The sequence below is a fragment of the Palaemon carinicauda genome, chromosome 45 (assembly GCF_036898095.1).
Source record: "Palaemon carinicauda isolate YSFRI2023 chromosome 45, ASM3689809v2, whole genome shotgun sequence".
NCBI lineage: Eukaryota > Metazoa > Arthropoda > Malacostraca > Decapoda > Palaemonidae > Palaemon > Palaemon carinicauda.
In genome coordinates, this window is record NC_090769.1 from 463,019 (window position 1) to 485,088 (window position 22,070).

Sequence of the window (22,070 nt, forward strand, 5' to 3'; positions counted from 1 at the left end):
CTTATTGCTCCCTCAGTACATTGTGGATTTATGAATATAGTATATGTAAGTCTGTATAACAGACCACACAATATATCAAGGGTTTTTGACGGCAGATAAGTTTTATATTTTTCATATTCTAATTTTTTGTTATTATCAATTTTTGGCCTTACAAATGAATAAAGTAAATTACGATAATAGTACCCTAATACTTTGCCATGTGTCCAGTGTATTATGAGAGTTCCTGTTTTGAGACCAAATTATAATAAATTAAACTTTTCCTCCAACATTAAAAAAAAAAAAAAATTACAACCGAACAATAAACAGCTCTTTTATTCTGAAGAACCAATGTGGATGACAACAGCTTTCATTCCAACTTTCCTACGATGGTAAACAATTACTGTCGTTGTTACAAATGACGTTAAGTAGACTAATACTGTTAAATCATTACCTTATACCTTTTTTGGTTTATCCATCCATCCATCCATATACCAAGGCACTTCCCCCAATTTTGGGGGGTAGCCGACACCAACAATGAAACAAAACAAAAAGGGGACCTCTACTCTCTATGTTCCTTCAGCCTAATCAGGGACTCAACCGAGTTCAGCTGGTACTGCTAGGGTGCCACAGCCCAACCTCCCTCATTTCCACCACAGATGAAGCTTCATAATGCTGACTCCCCTACTGCTGCTACCTCCGCGGTCATCTAAGGCACCGGAGGAAGCAGCAGGGCCTACTTGGTTTATGAAAAAGTAAATCAAACCTGCACTCAACTAGCTAAAGATTTGGAATAAAAAGTCACTAATTTCTCAATCTTTGTGGTCGAACATTGCTAAGCAGTGTTGCCATATGGGTTAGTCTAAAAATCCCCAAAACTCAAGATAAAAAAAATCCCCGAAACACACAAAAATCCCCATTTCCACAAATGTATTTTCTTCTAATCATGTAGGCTTTGCTAATATAGAAATTACTCACTATACTTCATTTAAGTGCAAGTAAACTAATTGCAACAATATAAAGGTTCACAAATCTTTGTTTCTACTTCATAGACATTTGTAAAGAATATCCCCACCAGACACCAAAAAACCCCAAATCTAGGGATAAATCACCATATGTGGAGGTACTGCAGTGCTAAGCTAAAGACTTTGAAAGTTAATACTGATTGACAACAGGGATGAAACACACTTTGACTTATGGAATTTGTGTTATATAGCCGAATACAGGGACTGGTATGTCATTTAGCAGCTTGGTGTCCATTTCTCAAGTTTAGCAGAAAAATTAACTGCTAATGACATGAAAGATAGGAGAATTATATAGGATTCTTAAAACCATACGGGAATTACCTGAAAAAAAAAACAGTAAAATGATATAAGAAAAGAATCTCAAAACTATAATTCAAAGTGAAATTGCAAAAAGAGTTTCAAAAGTGATTATGAACAGGTGAAAAGGTTTGTGCATCACTATGATCAGTAAAGCTGTACTAGCTAGGGCCACATATACTATTTTGGTTTGCTGTGAGCGATCAGAATAAAGTCTCCCGCCATCACCAATCCGCAATGGCCAGCGTTGTGATAAATGGCCAAACCAAAGACAAAAATATGGACATGTGTGAGGCCTTTGTCCTCCAGTGGACTAGAAAAGACTGCATTTGCTGTTGTGTGTGTAACACACACACATACACAAACACACACACATATATATATATATATATATATATATATATATATATAAACAAATAGGATTAAATATTGAATTCAATCGTGTTAATATATATATATATATATATATATGTATATATATATATATATATATATATATATATGTATATATATACAGTATATATATATATATATATATATATATATATATATATATATATATATAGCATACTGCTGGGATTGTTTCGAGTCAGAGACACAAGTTCGGGTCCTTGTCCAGTTAAAATCATCTATCGCAAAAGATTTCTCAGTAGATGTATATATTTTCAAACTTTAATTATTGTTGATACTTACATCTATTAAAGTCACATAAGTGATAAATTATCATATATATATACATATATATATATATATATATATATATATATATATATATGCATATATATACACCCATATATATATATATATATATATATATATATAGATAGATAGATAGATAGATAGATAGATAACTAAAATCAAAATAATACCACAAATTGTGCGTTTCAGGGTGCATCACGAAAAGCAAAAAGAAATGCATGAAAGCCCAGGGCATGTGTCAGGAGAAGTGCGCGGATAACCAAAGGGTCATAAAGAAAGGCTGCAAAGGTGGTAAGTGCCAATGCTGCGCTAAACCGTGCAAGATCCAGCCTTCGTGTTTGGCCGGGGGCGGCGTCTGCGTCAGTAGCAAGAAGGAATGCGTCAATGGCATCGTTGACGCAAAGGGATGCGAAGGGAAGTCTTGCTTCTGTTGCCTCGGTGAAGGTACGATAATAGTTTTCTTGGAAAGTTTGTTACAATTCTTATAGTTTATATAGGAAATATCTATTTTAATGTTGTTACTGTTCTTAAAATATTCTATTTTTCTTTGAAAGTTTGTTACAATTCTTATAGTTTATATAGGAAATATCTATTTTAATGTTGTTACTCTTCTTAAAATATTTCATTTTTCCTTGTTTCCTTTTCTTAATGGGCTATTTTCCTTGTTGGGGTCCCCTAGCTCATACCCTCCTGCTTTTCCAACTAAGGTTGTAGCTTAGCAAATAATAATAATAATAATAATAATAATAATAATAATAATAATAATAATAATAATAATTAGTATAAACATTCAAATCCGTCACAATCATCATGTCTTTTCAGAACCTACAACATCACCGCCAGTAGACACGAATGCCACAACACCAGACTCAGCTGCAAGCAAGCCTGAAACTACAACAGATGACGACATAATAATAGGTCAGTCTTAAAAGGTTTATTTTCCATTAGGCCATTTTCTCATTCCGCTTTGCTCTACTTCATTTATTAGATTTCCTGGGTCCCTTTTCCAGCATGAATTGCAATGACCACATTTGTTTAAATCGTATTTGCTTACGGTGTATAGTACTTATGCAACTGTGTGTATTATTCGAAATGTACTGACTTAGTATATAACTGACATTATATATATATATATATATATATATATATATATATATATATATACATATATATACATATATATACATATATATAATATATATATGTATATATATATGTATATATACAGTATATATATATATATATATATATATATATACATATATATATACATATACATATATATATATATATATACATATATATATATATATATATATATATATATATATATATATATATATATATATGTATATGTATATATACAGTATATATATATATGTATATATATATATGTATGTATATATACAGTATATATATACATACATACATACATATATATATATATATATATATATATATATATATATATATATAAAATGTTAGTTATATACCAATGGGTATTATCCATGACATATCAATGTTAATTTTCCCCAAATAATGAGTTATGGAGAGAACTTAATCAAAGTTAACTTGTATAATAGTAACGTGTAATGAGACAGGAGTCCTCCCTCAATACAGAGTGAGTTACAAAGGAGGACCTCAAATTGTTTAAAAACTCGCTCTGAATTATAACTCCCTTTTCCAGACCCCAGAGGCTTCTGTGAAAACCAGCTGGACCAGGAACTTCCGCTCATGAGCACCGAGGTCAGCGAATTGAAGGTCGCCGTCACCAACCTAAAGCTGGCGCTGATAGAACTGGAAAAACTCACTCCCGATCTCGAGGCCGATTTTGGAAACCAAATAATAGAAACACTGACAGAGACGGCGTCACTCCTCAACGAGACTCGAAATACGACGGAATACATCGACGAAAACTCGGCCAACATCACGGACGATGACTTCGATTGCCCGGCATCGAAGATGTCCCGCCTGCGGCAAGACATCAGATCGAATAAGGGCGAGGATATTAACCACACCCAAATCGTTCTGGGTCTGAATGAGACATTGAGTGCCAGGCAGTTTCAAACGGCTACCGTGCGCATTAGCTTTATCGTCTTCGTTGTCATCCCTAACGTCATAGATATCATTCAGCAGACGGAGACTGCGGTCGCAAGTGTCACAATCTTCATTGTAGCATTGGTCAAGGCCGGTAATTATATCCCGTTTTCATTTAACGTGCTGTTCCCTTTCATTAGTAAATTACGTAGGTTGAAAGAGAGAGAGAGAGAGAGAGAGAGAGAGAGAGAGAGAGAGAGAGAGAGAGAGAGAGAGAGAGAGAGAGAGAGCCTTATGGCAAAGAAAATGATCAAATGATTGTAGACTTGATCCAATCAAATAGGATGATTAAGACCATAATTAAAGTTTATAGTTATGATAATATAACAACATACAGAATCAAATCACCCATGCAATAAAAACAGTGTTAGTAATTTAATCTTCGCCCTTTCATCCCACATATTAAAGAGGTCTGTAGCTGGATTATATTATCAGATTCTGATCAGATTTAGGAATTGTAGGCTATTTGTCGTGGGAGCAATGAAGCTGAATGAATGTCAAGATTGCCAGTCATACGCGCTAAGAAAAAACAGCGTTGACATGAAATGATCATCTGCGATTGAATCAGATGAGAGCCGAGATAAAAAAAAAAAAAAAAAATTGAATCAGATGAGAGCCGAGATAAAAAAAAAAAAAAAAAAAAAAAAAAAAAAAGAGGAACGAGTCTGGAACGTAAGCTAAGTAGTTGGAATAGATAAGGCCCTTTGGAAGTAGAGATAAAGTAGGAGTTTGCATCACAGAACCCGAACGAACGTCACTTAAGGTGGAAAGAAACTTGTTATGTCAACAAAAACAAAAATATGAAGCAGTGGCGTACAGACCAGAAACGAATTTATATAGAGAAGGAAAATCATAGGCGAGAGGTATAGCTGGCACAGATTTGTCACAAAAAAATGGAATATCAGCAAACAGGATAATTTTACTGATGAAAACAATAGGAAAACGGACAAATGAGAGGATGAGATACACAAAGAAGTATTTGCTGTTACTGACAAAATCAAAAGCAAAGATGATACGTAAAATTTTAAAATTAGCTTGCATTCATAAGAAAGAAGTTTGGTTATGATAAATCTGGTTAACACACCAGACCTCTTTAAGTTAATAAGCATGGGGGATTTGACCTTCCTTCTGTCGATATAGGAATTTCTTTAAATCTTCGAGAATCTTGTAAACATACCAGCAAACTCACAGCTGAAAAACCAAAAAATTAATCCCTTAACCAGTCTTCCATACTCTGATATTGGTAGATTCACACTTTCCAAAAATCGTAAGTTGCATATTAACCCTTTTACCCCCAGGCTATTTGGAAATTTCCAACCCTTAACCCCCAAGGGTTATTTTTTATTCAAGCACATTTTGCAGTATATATTTTTCAAATTGCTCTAACAGCCTTAATTTTTGTCATAGAGAGGTCAGATTGGTCTCATTCTCTTGGAAAATGGCTGAATTTTCTCAAAATATCATCAAACAAATAAAAAATGGGGGTAAAGGGAGTAAAAGGGTTAACCTAGAATTGATATTTTTTATATTTTGATCATTATGGCCCCTGTGGCCGTGGGGCATAAAAACAATTATAGTACAACCAACGTATCCATGGAAGGCGACTAAAAGGGATGAGACGAGGAGACTGGAAATTCCCTCTCCTGTATAGTTACTTCCTATGAAATATCAAAGAGGAGGAGTTAGGTGGAGAGTGACTGCTCCCTGCACTCTAGTTTTGGGGTGTCTGAATGTGCGTGGATGTAGTATGATAGAGAATAAAAGATGTGTTTGGAATTATGTTATGGAATAGAAGGATGGAGGTATTGGCCTTGTGTGAAACAAAGATAAAAGGGAATGGTGAAGTGATGTTTAGTGAAGTGACAGGTAGAGTGTCTGGGATTGAAAGGGGAAGAGCAAGAGAGGGTGTGGATTTATTGTAGAGTGAATGGATGACAGGTAAAGTAGTGGAATGGAAGGAGGTGTCATCTAGGTTAATGTGGGTAAGGGTTTGGTTGGGTAAGGAATGTTGAGCTTTTGTTAGTGCGCATGGGCTGGGTTATAAGAAAAGTGAAGAAGAATGGAATGAATTCTGCAATGAGTTAACTAGGTGTGTAGAAGGACTAAGTAGAAGGAATTATGTAGTTGTGATGGATGACTTAAATGCCAGAGTGGGTGCTGGAGAGATAGAAAGTGTTATTGGGAAGTATGGTGTACCAGATGAAAATAAGAGTGGTGAGAGGTTGCTAGATATGTGTGTTAAATAAGAGCTGGTGATAGGTAATTTTTTTTTTAAGAAGAAATATATAAATAAGTATATATGGATAAGAGTAGCAAATGGAAGAGTGGTAGCAAGGACATGGATGGATTATGTGTTAATAACAAGAAAGATGTTTGGAATATTGAAAGGTGTCCATGTGACTAGGTGTATGGATAACGGTATGGCTGATAATTTTTTTAGTTGAAGGAAAATTAGTTGTAGCAAAAGAGTGGGGAAATAAAATGAGGGGATGTAAAAGGGAGGGAATGAAGGTGGAAGAGTTGAAAAGGCTAGAGGTAAAACGCGAATATCAAGAAAGGTTAGAAGTGCCATATGCCAGGGTGAAAATGAGAAGAACTGGTGATCTAGAGGAGGAATGGAAGTTAGTAAAAGAAAATTTTGTTGAGGTTGCAAGTGATATGTGTGGTAAAGGAATTGCTGGAGGTAGCATGAGAAAGGGTAGTAAATGGTGGAATGAAGTAAAGATGAACGTGAAAGAAAAAAAGAGGACATTTGAACAATGGCTGCAGAGTAACAGTATAGAGAAATATGAAAAAAATAAGAAGAAAAATGTGGCAGTAAAACGTAAGGTAATTGAGGCAAAGAGGGCGGCTAACTGGAGGTGGCGTAAGGGATTCAGTCGTTTGTATGAAGAGAATAAGAACTTTTGGAAAGAAATGAAGAGAGTAAGGAAGGGTGGATTGAGGAATGAAGAGACAGTGAAGGATGGAAAAGGAAGGTTGTTGAAAGGAGTTGAGGCAAGGAAAATGTGGGCTGAATATTTTGAAAGGTTAAGGATAATAGGGAGGCAGATATAATTTCTGTTGCAAGTGTTGAGGTGCCACTATGGGAGATGAGAATGAGAGGGAGATTATAAGTGAGGAAGTGAAGAGAGCATTAGATGAAATAAAAACAGAGAAAGTACCTGGTATGGATGGTGTGAAGGCTAAGATATTAAAGGAATAGGGCGTGGCTGTAGTTGAATGACTGGTGAGACTGTTTAATATATGTTTTATGATGTCAATGGTACCAGAGGATTGAGTGTGCGTGTGTATTATTCTGCTATACAAAGGTAAGGGAGATGTGCATGTGTGTTATAATTTTTAGAGGTATTAGTTTGTTGAGTGTGGTTGGAAAAGTGTATGGTAGTGTTAATTAATAGAATTAAGGATAGAACAGAGGATGCAATCTTGGATGTGCAGGGTGGTTTTAGGAAAGGTAGGGAATGTATGGATCAGATTTTTATAGTCAAGTAGATATGCGAGAAATATTTAGCAAAAAGTAAGAAGGTATATGTTACATTTATAGATCTGAAGAAAGCTTATGATTGAGTTAATAGGGAAGTAATGTGGAATGCGATGAGGTTATATGGAATTGGTGGAAGGTTGTTGCATCCAGTGAATGTTTATATATATTCAATAAAGTGTGTGTTTTGGAAGTGTGTGAGAGAAAGAAGTTGCGAGTTAATGCGGGTAACAGTAAGTTTATGAGTTGTAGAAAAAGGGTGGATGGTGCTAGATTGAATGCCATGTTGAATGGAGAGTTACTTGAGGAAGTAGATCAGTTTAAGTACTTGGGTTTTGTTGTTGCTGCAAATGGTGAAGTGGGAGCAGATGTACTTCAAAGAGTGAATGTAAAGTGCTGGGGCCAGTGAAAGGAATGGTGAAGAATAGAGGTTAACGATGAATGTCAGGAGAGTTGTATGATAAATTGATTGCACCAATATGATGTATGGATTGGAGTTGTGATGAATGATAGTGACAGAGACAAAAATTGAATGTGTTCGAGATGAAGTAGTGAGGGTTAAAATGGGTGAGAGAAATGAATTACCAGCTAGAGGGGATATGAATGTGTTGAGGTGGTTTGGCCATGTAAAGAGGATGGAAAATGGCCGTCTGCTGAAGAAGGTGATGAATGCAAGAGTTGATGGGAGAGGTACAAGGCCAAGGTTTGATATGGGGTGAAGAAAGCCCTAGGTGACAGGAGGATAGATGTGAGAGTAGCAAAAGAGCATGCTAGAAATAGGAATGAATGTTGAGCAATTGTGACGCAGTTCCGATAGGTCCTCTATTTACCTCCGGTGAGGTAGCGGCAGTAGGAGAGTCAGGATATGAAGCTTTATTTGTAGTGGAAAACGGGGAGGATGGGATGTGGCACCCTACCAGTACCAGCAGTACCAAACTCGCCGAGTCCCTCATCAGGCAGGCAGGAACGCTTAAAAGCCCCTTCTAATCTTCGATTAGGAACAATTGGCAAAGGTGAGCTGGGGGCACAGAGCGGGCTTGGGCAGGTATTTGGTATGATATCTGGTGTATTCTGTGGAACGTTGGCCTCGTGCAAACACCAAACTAGAAGTCTATTGAAAGGCCTGTTTTGTACTGGAGAAAGGTGTAGCTTAAGATATGTAAGTCTGACACCTCAGTTGTGTAACATCTACTGTTTTTGACAGAAGCAGTAGCCTTTAATACAGGTGGACTGGCTTTAAGTCATTTACAGGAGGCTAGAGCAATGGGGATGATGATCTTAAATGAATCTTTCCCAATGGTTTAGAATTCAATTAATAAACAGGAGTATGGAACGCGGAATATTCCGTGGGATTTTCTATAAATCATGAATGAATGTAAGGGATGTTATGAACAGCAAATAGGTGAGAGAGGTTTCGTAAATAAACTAGGACAGGTAAAGCTACATATGAAAATTCCCTAGATCCCTAGAATTAGACAAAGGTAAAAACAAACAAAAGAGAAAAAAAAATGGAGATAAGTGACACTTCGACAGATTATGTCCAATTTTGCCTCACTTACGGGAAAAGAATCTACAAAGATCATCACATTCTTTTACTGTCTTAGTCCAATAATCATCAGAATCAAGATTACAAATACTGCAATAAAACATTATAAAATCTATGTATATATAATTAACAAAACTTCATCATAAATTGTTTCTTTCAGATGCTGATAAAGATGGAATAATTGACAGACGCGATAACTGTATCAACACATTCAATCCCAAACAACTGGACAGTGACAAAGATAAATTAGGCGATGTTTGCGACAACTGCCCTCTCATTGCAAATCCTGACCAAAAGGATTCAGATGGAGATGGAATAGGAGACGTGTGTGATTCAGGTAAAAATTTTCATCGTTGGCACTTTCCCATGAAATTAATGTATGCTTCATTGAAATAAGTGGTTTGGAATAATTCAACATAATCTCAACAAACTGCACTTAATATAAACATTTAATTGCAGCTTTCCTTTGCTTTTCTCACATAAATCAAAGCATATATTTCCTTGGAATTTTGAAACAGCTAATATACAGATATTGAATTCATTACCGCTTGCAGAGCAAAGCCATATCACTCTTCTTATTTTAAATCTATAACTAATCTTGGTTTTCATGTTTGAAGATGACTAATGGCACAAGTTATTAAATTTTTATTGTCGATTCTTTTTTAAACTATGGAAATATATTAATTCATTGACCAAAAAGGCATCAAACACTACTTTTGTGAAACGTTCAAGGGCCAAAATTTTAGATCGTATGCTATTGAATGAAAATGAATGGCTTTTCTCACAAATGTGGTCCGAAAACTTATGGAGTCACCAAGTAACATCTCAAAAAAAAGTATTAGCTTAAGCTTTGCCTTTTACATATTGTCATATTATATATACGATAGAGTGCGACAGATAATTCTGAAATCAAAATAACTATATCAATGATAAGGTGCAAAGGATCAAATCCAAAACTTACCAAAAATTATTTCTTTCTCCTACAACAACAACAATGGAAATATCAACAACAACGAAAATAACAGCACCGCCCTTAACACCAACACCGACGATACCAGCAAGAACAACGTTGCCATCAGACAATATACCAGCAAAAACGACGAAACCAACAAATGAAATACCAGCAAAAACAACGAAAATAACAGAAAAACCGACGAAACCACCAAATGAAGTGACAACAGAACCAACAAAAATAATACCACCGCCATTAACAGAAAGACCAACGACACCACCAAAGGAAATTCCAACAGATCCAACTAAAATAATACCACCGCCATTAACAGAAAGACCGACAACGCCACCAAAGGAAATTCCAACAGATCCAACTAAAATAATACCACCGCCATTAACAGAAAGACCAACGACACCACCAAAAGAAATACCAACAGACCCAACTAAAATAATACCACCGCCATTAACAGAAAGACCAACGACACCACCAAAAGAAATTCCAACAGACCCAACTAAAATAATACCACCGCCATTAACAGAAAGACCGACAACGCCACCAAAGGAAATACCAACAGACCCAACTAAAATAATACCACCGCCATTAACAGAAAGACCAACGACACCACCAAAAGAAATTCCAACAGACCCAACTAAAATAATACCACCGCCATTAACAGAAAGACCGACAACGCCACCAAAAGAATTACCAACAGACCCAACTAAAATAATACCACCGCCATTAACAGAAAGACCGACAACGCCACCAAAAGAAATACCAACAGACCCAACGAAAATAATACCACCGCCATTGACAGAAAGACCGACAACACCACCAAAGGAAATAACAACAGATCCAACGAAAATAATAGCACCAACGGTGAGACCATCCACGGAAATATCATCAAAAACAACAGAGAAAACTCCTTCAACCACTACATCCAATTCAAGTGGTAAGTAAATTTACATAGCACGATTTTTTGTTTTTGGATTTCTTAACAGCTTTAGCAAATGCTAAAGTTGGAAGAAATATAATATACTCGAGACAATGAACTTGCGTCATAAATGGGTAACACAAAATTAAAATAATTTTCTTTATTGACCTAATTGCATAGAATCATTAATAATGCTAGGTATGCTTCTTGAAGCCTCCGGAGCCAGTGCACTTCATTTTTCTTCTGAGCGACACCTATTACCATCTTTCGACCTTACTACTACCACTGTTCAGCAAGATTGGCTGCTTGAATCAACTTTTTTCGTCTATTTCTATTCTTCACATCTTCCCACAGTAACACTCTAACCCATATACCTCCTCACCACATTCTTCCATCTAATCTGCTGACACCCTCAGCACACATCATCATCTATCTACCATGACACTTTCCCCAATTTTGGGAGGTAGTCAACTTCAAAAAAATGCACAAAAGGGAATTTTTTTTCTCATCCTTCCTCCCTGCTTGACAAGGGACTCAGCTCGGTTTGGTACTGCTAGTACTGGTAGGGTGCCACAGCCCACCATCCTCTGTTTTCCACTACAAATGAAGCTTCATATGCTGACTCTCCTACTGCGCTACCTCAGCGGTCACCAAGGTGACCAGAGTTAGCAGCAGGGGCTAACGGAACCATGTCACAATCACTCACCATTTATTCCTATTTCAAGCAGGCTCTTCATCCTCTCTCACATCTATCCTCCTGTCACCTAGGGCTCTCTTCACTCCATCCAGTCACCCAAACTTTGGCCTTCCTCTTGTACTTCTCCCATCAACTATTGCATTCATCACCTTCAGCAGACGGCCATTTTCCATCCTCTTGACATGGCCAAACCCCCTCAACTAGTTCCTCTCTCCACCTATTCTCACCCTCACTACTTCATTCCTAACACTATCTATTCGAGATATACCAACCATACTACTCAGACACTTCATCTCGAACACATTCAATTTCAATCTCTCCATGACTATCATTCCCCACAATTCCAATCCATACATCACAATTGGTACAATTACTCTCTTATACAGAACCCCTTTACATCCATCCCTAAACTCTAATCTTCACCATTCCCTTCACTGCCCCAACACTTTACATCCTTCATTCACTCTCAGATATACATCCCCCACTCCACCATTTGCAGCAACAACAGCACCCAAGTACTTACACTGATCTACTTCATCAAGTAACTCTATTCAAAATGACAGTCAATCTAGCACCACCCACCCTTTTTCTGCATCTCATAACCTTACTCTTACCCACATGAACTTTCGACTTACCTTTCACACACACCACTCCAAACTATGTCACTAATCGAAACAGCTTCTCCTTCACATCTGCAACCAATACAATATCATCTGCAATAAACAACTGATTAACCACTCACTCATGATCACTCTCATCTATCAGTTCCAATGCTTGACCAAGAATTTGAGCATTCACCTCTTTTACCCCTCTCTCAACAAATAATTTAAGCAACCATGGTGACATTACACATCCCTGTCTTAGCCCCACTCTCACTGGAACCCACTCACTTACTTCATTCCCTATGCTAACACACGTTTTACTGCCTATGCATAAACTCTTCACTGGTTGCAACAACCTTCCACCAATTCCATATAACATCATCGCATTCCACACTACTTCCCTATCAACTCTATCATAAGCTTTTTCCAGATCTATAATTGCAACATATACCTCCTTAACTTTAGTTAAATATTTCTAGAATATCTGCCTAACTATAAAAATCTGATCCATACATCTTTACCTCTTCTATAACCACATTGCACTTCTAAGATTGCATCGTCTGTTCTATCCTCAATTCTATTAATTAACACTATCATACACTTTTCCAACCACACTCAACAAACCAATACCTCTAGAATTATAACATCATGTGTACATCTCCCTTACCTTTGTTTAGCAGAACAATAAATGCACATACAGTACTCAGTCCACTGGTACCATTGACATCATAAAACATATATCAGACAATCTCAGCAACCATTTAAGCACAGTCACACCCCCTTCCTTTAACATCTCAGCCCTCACACCATCCATACCAGGTGCTTTTCCTGCTCTCGTTTCATCTAATGCTGTCTTCACTTCCCCTTCCGTAATCTCTCTCTCATTCTCATCTCTCATTACTGGTACCTCAACACCTGCAACAGAAATCATATCTGCTTCCCTATTATCCTCGACATTCAGCAACCTTTCAAAGTATTCACACCACCTTTTCCTTGCCTCAATTCTTTTTAACAACATTCCTTTTTTATCCTTCACTGCCCCATAATTCCTTGATCCACCCTTCCTTACTCTCTTCCCTTCTTTCCAAAACCACTTCTTATTCTCTTCATATGAAAGACTCAATCCCTGACCATACCTCTAGTCAGCTATCCTCTTTGCATTCTACTTCCACATTTCTCTCTCTATCTCTTTCATACTTCACTACACTACTACTCTGCAGCCATTCTTCAAATGGCCTCTTTTTCTCTTCCACCTTCATCTTTACTCCTTCATTCCATCATTCACTACCCTTCCTCATGCTACCTCCAGCAACCCTCTTACCAAAACACATCACTTGCAAGCCCAATAAAATTTTCTTTTACTAACTTCTAGTCCTCCTCTAGATCACCAGTTTCTCTTACTTTCATCCTGACATATGGAACTTCCAACCTTTCCTGATATTCACTTTTTACCTCTGGTTTTTTCAACTCTTCCACCTTCACTACTTCCTTTTTACATCCCCCTATTCTATTACCCCACTCTTTGGCTACTACTAATTTGCTTTCATGACTGACATATTCTTAGCTCTCTTGATTAGTTTCACCTCCTCCCTTCTCTAGACTTATCTTTTCAACGGTCCCTCTTCTTTTAACTTAAGTGCCCAAGTTTCTGTTCCATATATTAGTGTGGGCATGGTAACTGTCAGCTAGATATTCATTTGAGTTTTAATGTCATTTTCTTGTCTAAAACATTTCCAGTTACTTCTCTCCATTTTCTACATGCTTCTTTCACTCTCTGCTCACTGCTTTCTCAGTACCCTCCTCCTCTGTTATTATTGATCTCAAGTAGTGAAACTTAATGCTCTGTTTTAGCAGTGCACCATCTTCCACTTGAATGTTTACTTCTTTGTATACTATTTTACAACAAACATTAGCTTCTTTTCGCTTGATCATCTTAATTCCTTACCTTTCAAGGGCTACTTTCCATTACTAAAGACTTTTCTTGCAGTTCTTCTTCTGTGTCTGCTATAATGACTAAATCACCAGCAAACACCAGTTCCTATAATTCTGATGAAAAATTGTCTATAATGATGCAGACAGGAATGGACTCAGAGCAGATCCCTAATAGAGGCCAACCTCCACAGGGAATGCCCCAGTGTCCCCATATTTTGACTGTATGGTAGTTCTTTCCCCATCATACATCAACCCCACTAACCTTACAAACTTTCCTTTCTCAAAACCCAATAGACTAATGTTCTTGGTACCATGCCATATGCATTTTCAAGATCCACAAAACATGTGTAAACTTTCTTGTTTCCTTCTAGATATTTCTCTTGGACTTGTCTAACTATAAAGATAGCATCCACTGTGGTCTTTCTTTTCATAAACCAAAGCTGCTGCTCATGTATCCATCAACTCACTTAACTTTCCTTCTACTTTTCTTTCTAGTAGTTTGAATAGACTCCAAAATATTTACTTCTCTGTAATTCCCACCGTTGAACAGGTCTCCTTTTTGTTTGTTCAAATCATCCAACTATCTTCCCAGTTATTTGGCATTTCCTCTACTATACATCCAAAAGCTTTTTCAATAATGTGCACCCACTTTTTGTCTAGATTTCTCAATGCCTTTATCATTTCTATTGTCACCTCTGATTTTTCTGCAGCTTTATTTACTTTTCTTTTCTTCTTGCCATTCTCGAATTTACTCTCTCCGTATAATTGCTATCGGTCCTTCCACTGGGGGAACATTTTCCTGTTCTTCATATTCATTCTCAAAATTTAAAAGTTGTGAAAAAATATTCTCCCCATCTTCTATTTCCTTCCTCTTCCCCAATTAAGATATCTGCGTTTTAATCTTTCCCTCTTTATCTGTCTATATTACTCACTACTTTGGAAGTTCGTATCTTCTTCACAACTTCTGGCTATACTCTTTTTCTTTAAAGCCTTTTGAGACTCTTGATTCCACCAATTTTTTTCTTGTTTTCTATTGCAGTTTACCACTTGTCCTCCCGTATGCCTCTGCTACTGATGGCATCACAATCTCTCTCATAACCTTCCATATCTCTTTGGGTGATCCTGATGTCTCATTTATACCTCTCTTCTCTGGTTCTTTGCATTTTACAAATATTACCAATAGGTATCTGTTACTATAGCATCCTAATGTTAGATAATTGGCTTTGGGTTCTTACTTCCACTCAGCTGTATTGGCCAACCAGCATTAAGCCTTAGGGAAGTTGTTCTGGCCTTCTTTCATGTGACTATTAACAAGCCAAGTCATAAGCAGATATAAGTATCATGTACAAATCATATGACGACCTTAAAGTTCAGGAGAAAATTTCTTCGACACTTGGTATCATAATCTTTGAAGAACCTATACATGGATTGATTAACATATTTTTTCCATGGTCAACATAGATTTTGACTATCAAATACAAAACGTACTTCAATAATAAAATCTTTATTTAGGTAATTTTAGGGTAACTTCATAGTTTGGTTAGATTTGTATGTAAGAATGAACAACGTCTAGAAGTTTTGTTTATTACAGTATACATAGGTAATATATTTTATTCTTATATTTACTCAAATAATTTGTACAACAGTCACTAGTGCAAAATTGATAAAGGAGCTAATATACGTAAAATCTCCTTGTCTTATTGCAACCCCCCAAAATCTTTCCAACTGGGAAGCATTGGTCTTTAATAGAGATAGTACAGTATGTTGCTGTGCAGTAACTTTACTGTCATGTTTACAACTTTTACAGCAAGACAAAAATCCTTCTTTGCATTTATTCTATACTACTCGCTCATCTTACCTCAAAATTCATGCAGGTGGTTCACAATACTGGAGTGAACGGACGGCTAATGCTTTGAATGAAAAGCAAAAATTAAGAGTCAGTGTGTTATTTTGTTAAACTTATCCTAGTCCTCACTTATGCACCCCTTGTGCAATACTCTAGTAGTGGTATTCTTTACACTGGGATGGGAAAACACATTGATGTAAGTGCAAAAAGATAGGTATCAATTTCTTAAAAAGTTCTCTTCATATCTTCTCTTTACTATTGTGGCACTAATGCATTGCTCAAGCACATGGGTTAATAATGCTTGAACGTAATAGGGACAGACTTTACAAACGTTGCTTTACACCATTAATTTATACAATGACTATTAATACAGGGGATTCTATTCATAAACAAGTCTGCATTCATGAGTAAAAACTCACAATGATTGATTTCTCAAAACCTCATGCAATACTCATTTCTTATTCATATATTGTTGTCTTTAATATATAAGTATTTGCGTATGATATGAAAATTAAAAATAATTTTTAATTGCAGCTTCATGTAACACCACTGAACTGGAGACAGAATTAAGATCGGCGCTCACCATTCTTAGCAGCGGTATAACAGGATTGCAAGAATTGACCACAAAAATGAAGTCTCTTAATTCAACAGGCAGCTCCATATCTCAGGCACAGTCAGATGCTATCACACAAACACTGGCAAACTTCACATCCATTGTTAACAGCACGAAGAGTGACGTCAGCACCGAAATAACGTCAGTCCAAAATACAAATACTTGTACAGTGTCGACTGTAACAGAAGGCAACAGTCAGCTTAGTGACATTATTTCGACGTTGGCTAATATTACAAGTCAACTGACCGCGAGTAATAAGAAGAGAGCTACAACAGTCTTGGTAACAACTATCATTGACTCTGTTATAACAACAACAAATAGTATTATTATTATTATAAAAGTGAAAATAACCATTATAAATGATTACCTCGGTATAACCACAACAACTACTAAAGTTTCAAATAATATGGCAACTTCAACAGAATCCCAACAACTTATATCTACTCCAATACAATCAAACACAACTGTATCTACTTCAGCACAAGCCCAACCTACTATAACTCCCTCTATACCTATTTCATCACAAGCCCAACCCACTATAACTCCCTCTATACCTATTTCATCACAAGCCCAACCACCTATAACTCCCTCTATATCTATTTCATCACAAGCCCAACCCCCTATAACTCCCTCTATACCTATTTCATCACAATCTCAACGCCCTATAACTCCCTCTATACCTATTTCATCACAAGCTCAACCACCTATAACTACCCCTATACCTATTTCATCACAAACTCAACCAACTATAACTCCCTCTATACCCATTTCAACACAAGACCAATCACCCATATCTACTCCAACAAAATCCCAACTATCTACAGGAACACAATTCACAACAACAGCTGATTCTAATTTACCAATAACTAATATCACGACTCCCCCTGCCCAAAGACCATCAAATGAACCAGATTCCACTACAACTGTCATGCCAATTGTCACTGAGTCTTCCAGTGCACCAACACCATCCTCGAACCATACAACAGTCTCATCGATGCCGGAAATTCTCCTTCCATCGAAAATAACAATTGACACTGTTACCAGCACAACAATTACACTTCCACTCCCTGCTATAACTATCCCCTTTGAAATGATTGTTAAAAATTTCACCAGCAGCATCAATGTAACAATAATTACACCAGTGGACGTGGAGCTGCATAATTCTTCGAGTGGAAATGGAACGAGGCTCATCATTGGACTAAACACAACCTTCACTATTCCAACTAACGAAGATATTATTGTTCCTACTTACTTCAGACTCTCCGTAGATGTTTCTCTCATAACCCCTGACACATCAACAACCACAGAGCCAGTACCTACTGATCCTGTAAATATACGGAATTTCCATCAGATTCCTATTCAAATGGAGGAAATTACAAAAGAGCCATCAATAGTGACCCTGACCACCCTGCCTTCCATCAACTTGAATGCTGCACCAGAACCAGTTGCTCAAAGGATCAAGAGAGACACGACTTATGACACAGACACATGGGACGAGAATATCATTGTAAACACAACCATTGTAACCACCATCACACCGGCTCCAAAGCCAACAAATCTTAACCCACAGCCTACTATCATTACCACACTCGTGGTGACAAATATAACGGAAACTCTGACTGGGAAATCTCTCCAGCCTACAGATATTAATGTCAATGTAAATTCAACAATTATTACACCAAACTTTTCTGCATCAACTCCAGTGACAACATTCTCTCCAGTGTTTTAACATGTATCAACAAATCATGATCAAAATAGAAATATTTGGTGTAATCCAAAGAACAGAAAGAATAATATGGAAGAAAATAATAAGGGTGTTACTAACAGAAACTATAATGCAACCATGATTTCCATTACTGAAAAATTGATAAAGTTCGTGATGTCCAATAAAATCATATTTCTAATGTATCCTACCAAGATTAATGCCCTTAATTGTTCTATGAATACCTTGCCAAGTTTAATACGAACTGTAATAATTTTTCATACTGACCACATATACTTCTTATATTTTCCATTTTTATATCTAACATAGTTGTGATCATTAGTCTGAAAAATCCAAATAATATATCAGTCAAAAATGTCTGGCTCTAAAGTGTCTATAAGCATTTAAACTGGATTCTTTTACCAGATAATTGCAGTATTATTATTATTTTTTTCATTATCAATATTGTTTATTGTTATTATTAAGCACAGATCCTTTACTATAGATTAATTTTGTCCAGTTATACAGTAGTAATAAAGTGCATCAATCAAGAAAAAGTGGTTCAATCATCCTATAACATGTAAAAAATAAGTATGGGAAATTTACTTTTCCTGGAGAACCTCCCCCAAACAGATATCTAGGATCCCACCCTGAGGGATTGGAGCACCATCACTCCAAAGCCACAAGAGAGAAAATCTAGTGATGTCGTTTGTAAACCATCCGCACGAAGTCCAGATAATTAGTGAAAGATTGTCAGTACCAGTATCACCTTAGTGTTCCGACGCTATGCCAAGCTCAGAATAGTACATCCAACTGAGAGTACTGGACAAAATAATAAAATGGCAGGACAATATCACAACAACGTGAAATAGAGCTATGGTGTAACTGTATGGGTTTAAATCTATCCTAAAATCTACTAGCTGGCCTAATTTTAGAATGAGGATCATTCACTTAGAACAACTACAAGAGGAGATCACCTTGCTATGTTTCAACCAATTATCTCTAACCCAGTTTCTTTCGCTCAAATATTTTGAATAATGTAGTTGGAACATGTAATAATCTTAATTACCTCTGAAGGAGGGATTTAAATCGAGTATATAAATGACCCTAGCAATTTACCTGATAATTAATCTAAACTCAATATAAAGCCAAATGGACACAGATTGGTTATATAAAAAATAGATTCCCTTCACTTACCTTACAACTATATTCTTATAATTCACACTTATTGTCATAGGGTCATCTTAACTGGTTACACAAAATTCAACAACTAAACAAAGGTTTAGTCAAAACATAAAACATAAAGAGATTCAACAAATAACATCGACAATACCGTAGATGAAAGGGGTTAGTTTAGATGAATGAAATACAGCAGAAACCTTAGAGCAAGGGTCTACTTGATTGTTCCAAGTATTAAGAAGTTTTGTCAAACACGTGAACGAACATTGATTGAATAGTGTCCAACATCTGTAAAATTATGAATATGAAAATAAAAACATTGAAATTAAAAAAAAAAAAAAAAAAAAAAAAAAAAAAAAGATTCAGCCAAGGCTTCAGAGAAGCATTTAGGGTGAACAAAACGCGATCTAGTTTATAGCGAAGCTCTTTAACATTTCCGGGGATCATGAATAAATTCAGAATTAAGGGGGAGGGAATCCCAGTCCGACATAACTAGTCTGACATTCAAAGTTTCCGAACAAAAATTTGGTTGAAGAAAGGGCCTGATGAAAGGAAAACTTTAAAATCATAAATTGATGAAAATTTCTATCCTATCTATCAAGATTCTCTGCTCTTTTCGTCACGACATGTAGATCATACAGTAAGGATTAACTGTCTGCATTGGAATGGTTCTTATTTCCTTCAGCAGTGTATTCTTGGATAAATTATTCACCAATCTTGAATATAATTTGTGCATTAGGATTTGCCTTTGTTCCTATGCAAATACAAACCTTCGTCCATTAGTAGTGGTAAGATTCTGGCGAAAGCTGAAAAGGGCCAATGAAGAATTATCAAGGTTCTGGCAACCACCACTGATGTGCAATGGTGGTACTGTTCTGACAGTTCTCAAGAGTCCCATTCCAATTCCAGAAGTCGAGGTGCACAGATGTGTTCTTGATGCTCTCCAACTGGACTGAAGTTTTTCACTAATTTTTATCTTTTCCTCCTTTCAGTATGAGTGTGAAAGAACTTGGCAAAATACAGACATGTCCAGGGCTGTCAGAGAAACCCTGTGGAACCTCTATGAGCAATATTGATCCTCATCCTTTGTGACCGTCGTGTAGAGGGCACCGCTGCACTTTGGACTCCTCTTGTGATGTGAGCTGGGAGTGGTCATCTTCCTAGTGAACAACGTTTCAAATTAGGAGGAAGAAGAGGTCCATGCATGATCGTTCTCCTTTGAGTTTGTCCTTGAGTTTGGGAAAGTCAGTGATATCTCAAGTTCCGACTGCCAAATCTCATCTCTCCGGCCCTTTTTCAGATAACTCTTTGGGGGAGCAAAGTGAAGAAGACTGATGACCAAGCATCAGTAGAACAATCTCCCAAGGGAGTAGACCTCCCTGCTTTCCCTAGAGAAACAAGGAGGCCTCCCCTTGCGAGAGAGTCACAGTCTTCAGTTTCAAATATCCCGGCCATTGAGGAATTTTGAATGAGAAGTGACCTGTTGCACCATCGCCCTCTTTGCTGACCTTGAGCATTAACTTCTACTACAAAGACTTTGTCTCTGAGATCTCTGCTTACTCCTCTAGGAGTGCTGTTAGAAGGTTTTTGGGCTACAGTCCAGTGGAGCGTAGTGCTTAGGCTCCTAAACTAATGAAGAACACCCCTGTTACTCTTCGGACTTCCATTTACAGGGCTTTGATTACGACCCTTTTAGCTGTATGCAAGGTTAAGGAGCCTCTTCAACAAACACGTTACATCATAAAAAGTCTTCAGCATGTGACAGTGCATCACTACAGATTGAGTGAACCTCAGATGCGCCAAAATCCTCTTGGGAAAGATGGACATGCACAAGAACGCCACAGAGCAGCGCGCAACCAAGAGTTACGCCCTTCACAGGAACATCTTATTCAATTACGAGTGATGTCCCCCACAGGAGCAGATGCCTCCACAACTGATAGAACAAGCTAAGAAGACACACCTCTCAAATTTTTCTATGAATACAAAGACAAAAAGAAAACGATCCCATTAAGTAGCTGACCATTCCTTTTCCCCCTTTTCCAAGGGTTGCGACTGATCAAAAGGCTGTGAATAGACTTGATTAAACTTCAGACTTGCTTGCTTTTTCTTGGAATGTCGAGAGAGGAGCTTTGAAACCTTTAGATCCTATGTTAGCCCATTCAAAGTATCCAGGTGAGTATAGGCTCTCCCATATTGAGCTACTTTACAGAAAAGGGTCAAAATTCAAACAACCGATGACAACCATGTTTGTACTCCAAGTACCCAGATGAGATGGGATCATCTCTCTCTGAATGTCAATATTCTGCTTACCTCTCTCCCTTCTCTAAAATGGGAGAAGGGTAGAGAGAAGAAGGATGTGGCTTCCAAGAGGAAGAATACAGATGTGTCATCTACAAGGGGTTCCGTAAAGCCCCACATCTAGACTCTTCTGAAGAGGGCAAGGCTTGCTTCCCCAGAGACAGTCGAACCTTCCCATAGCATTGACTCACTGG

The 22,070-nt window shown here is 37.1% G+C and overlaps 1 protein-coding gene across 1 annotated transcript in view; it reads left to right on the forward strand.

Moving 5' to 3' along the window:
- Positions 1-19,133, forward strand: part of LOC137634699 (mucin-17-like) — a 54,328-nt gene extending 35,195 nt beyond the window's left edge. The window contains exons 7-12 of the mRNA XM_068367190.1: positions 2,187-2,441; positions 2,820-2,915; positions 3,685-4,188; positions 9,285-9,461; positions 10,150-11,025; positions 16,619-19,133. Coding sequence (XP_068223291.1) covers positions 2,187-2,441; positions 2,820-2,915; positions 3,685-4,188; positions 9,285-9,461; positions 10,150-11,025; positions 16,619-18,426 — 3,716 coding nt within the window. The 3' untranslated portion in view covers positions 18,427-19,133. The remainder of the gene's footprint in view (positions 1-2,186; positions 2,442-2,819; positions 2,916-3,684; positions 4,189-9,284; positions 9,462-10,149; positions 11,026-16,618) is intronic.
- The last annotated feature ends 2,937 nt before the right edge of the window (positions 19,134-22,070 follow it).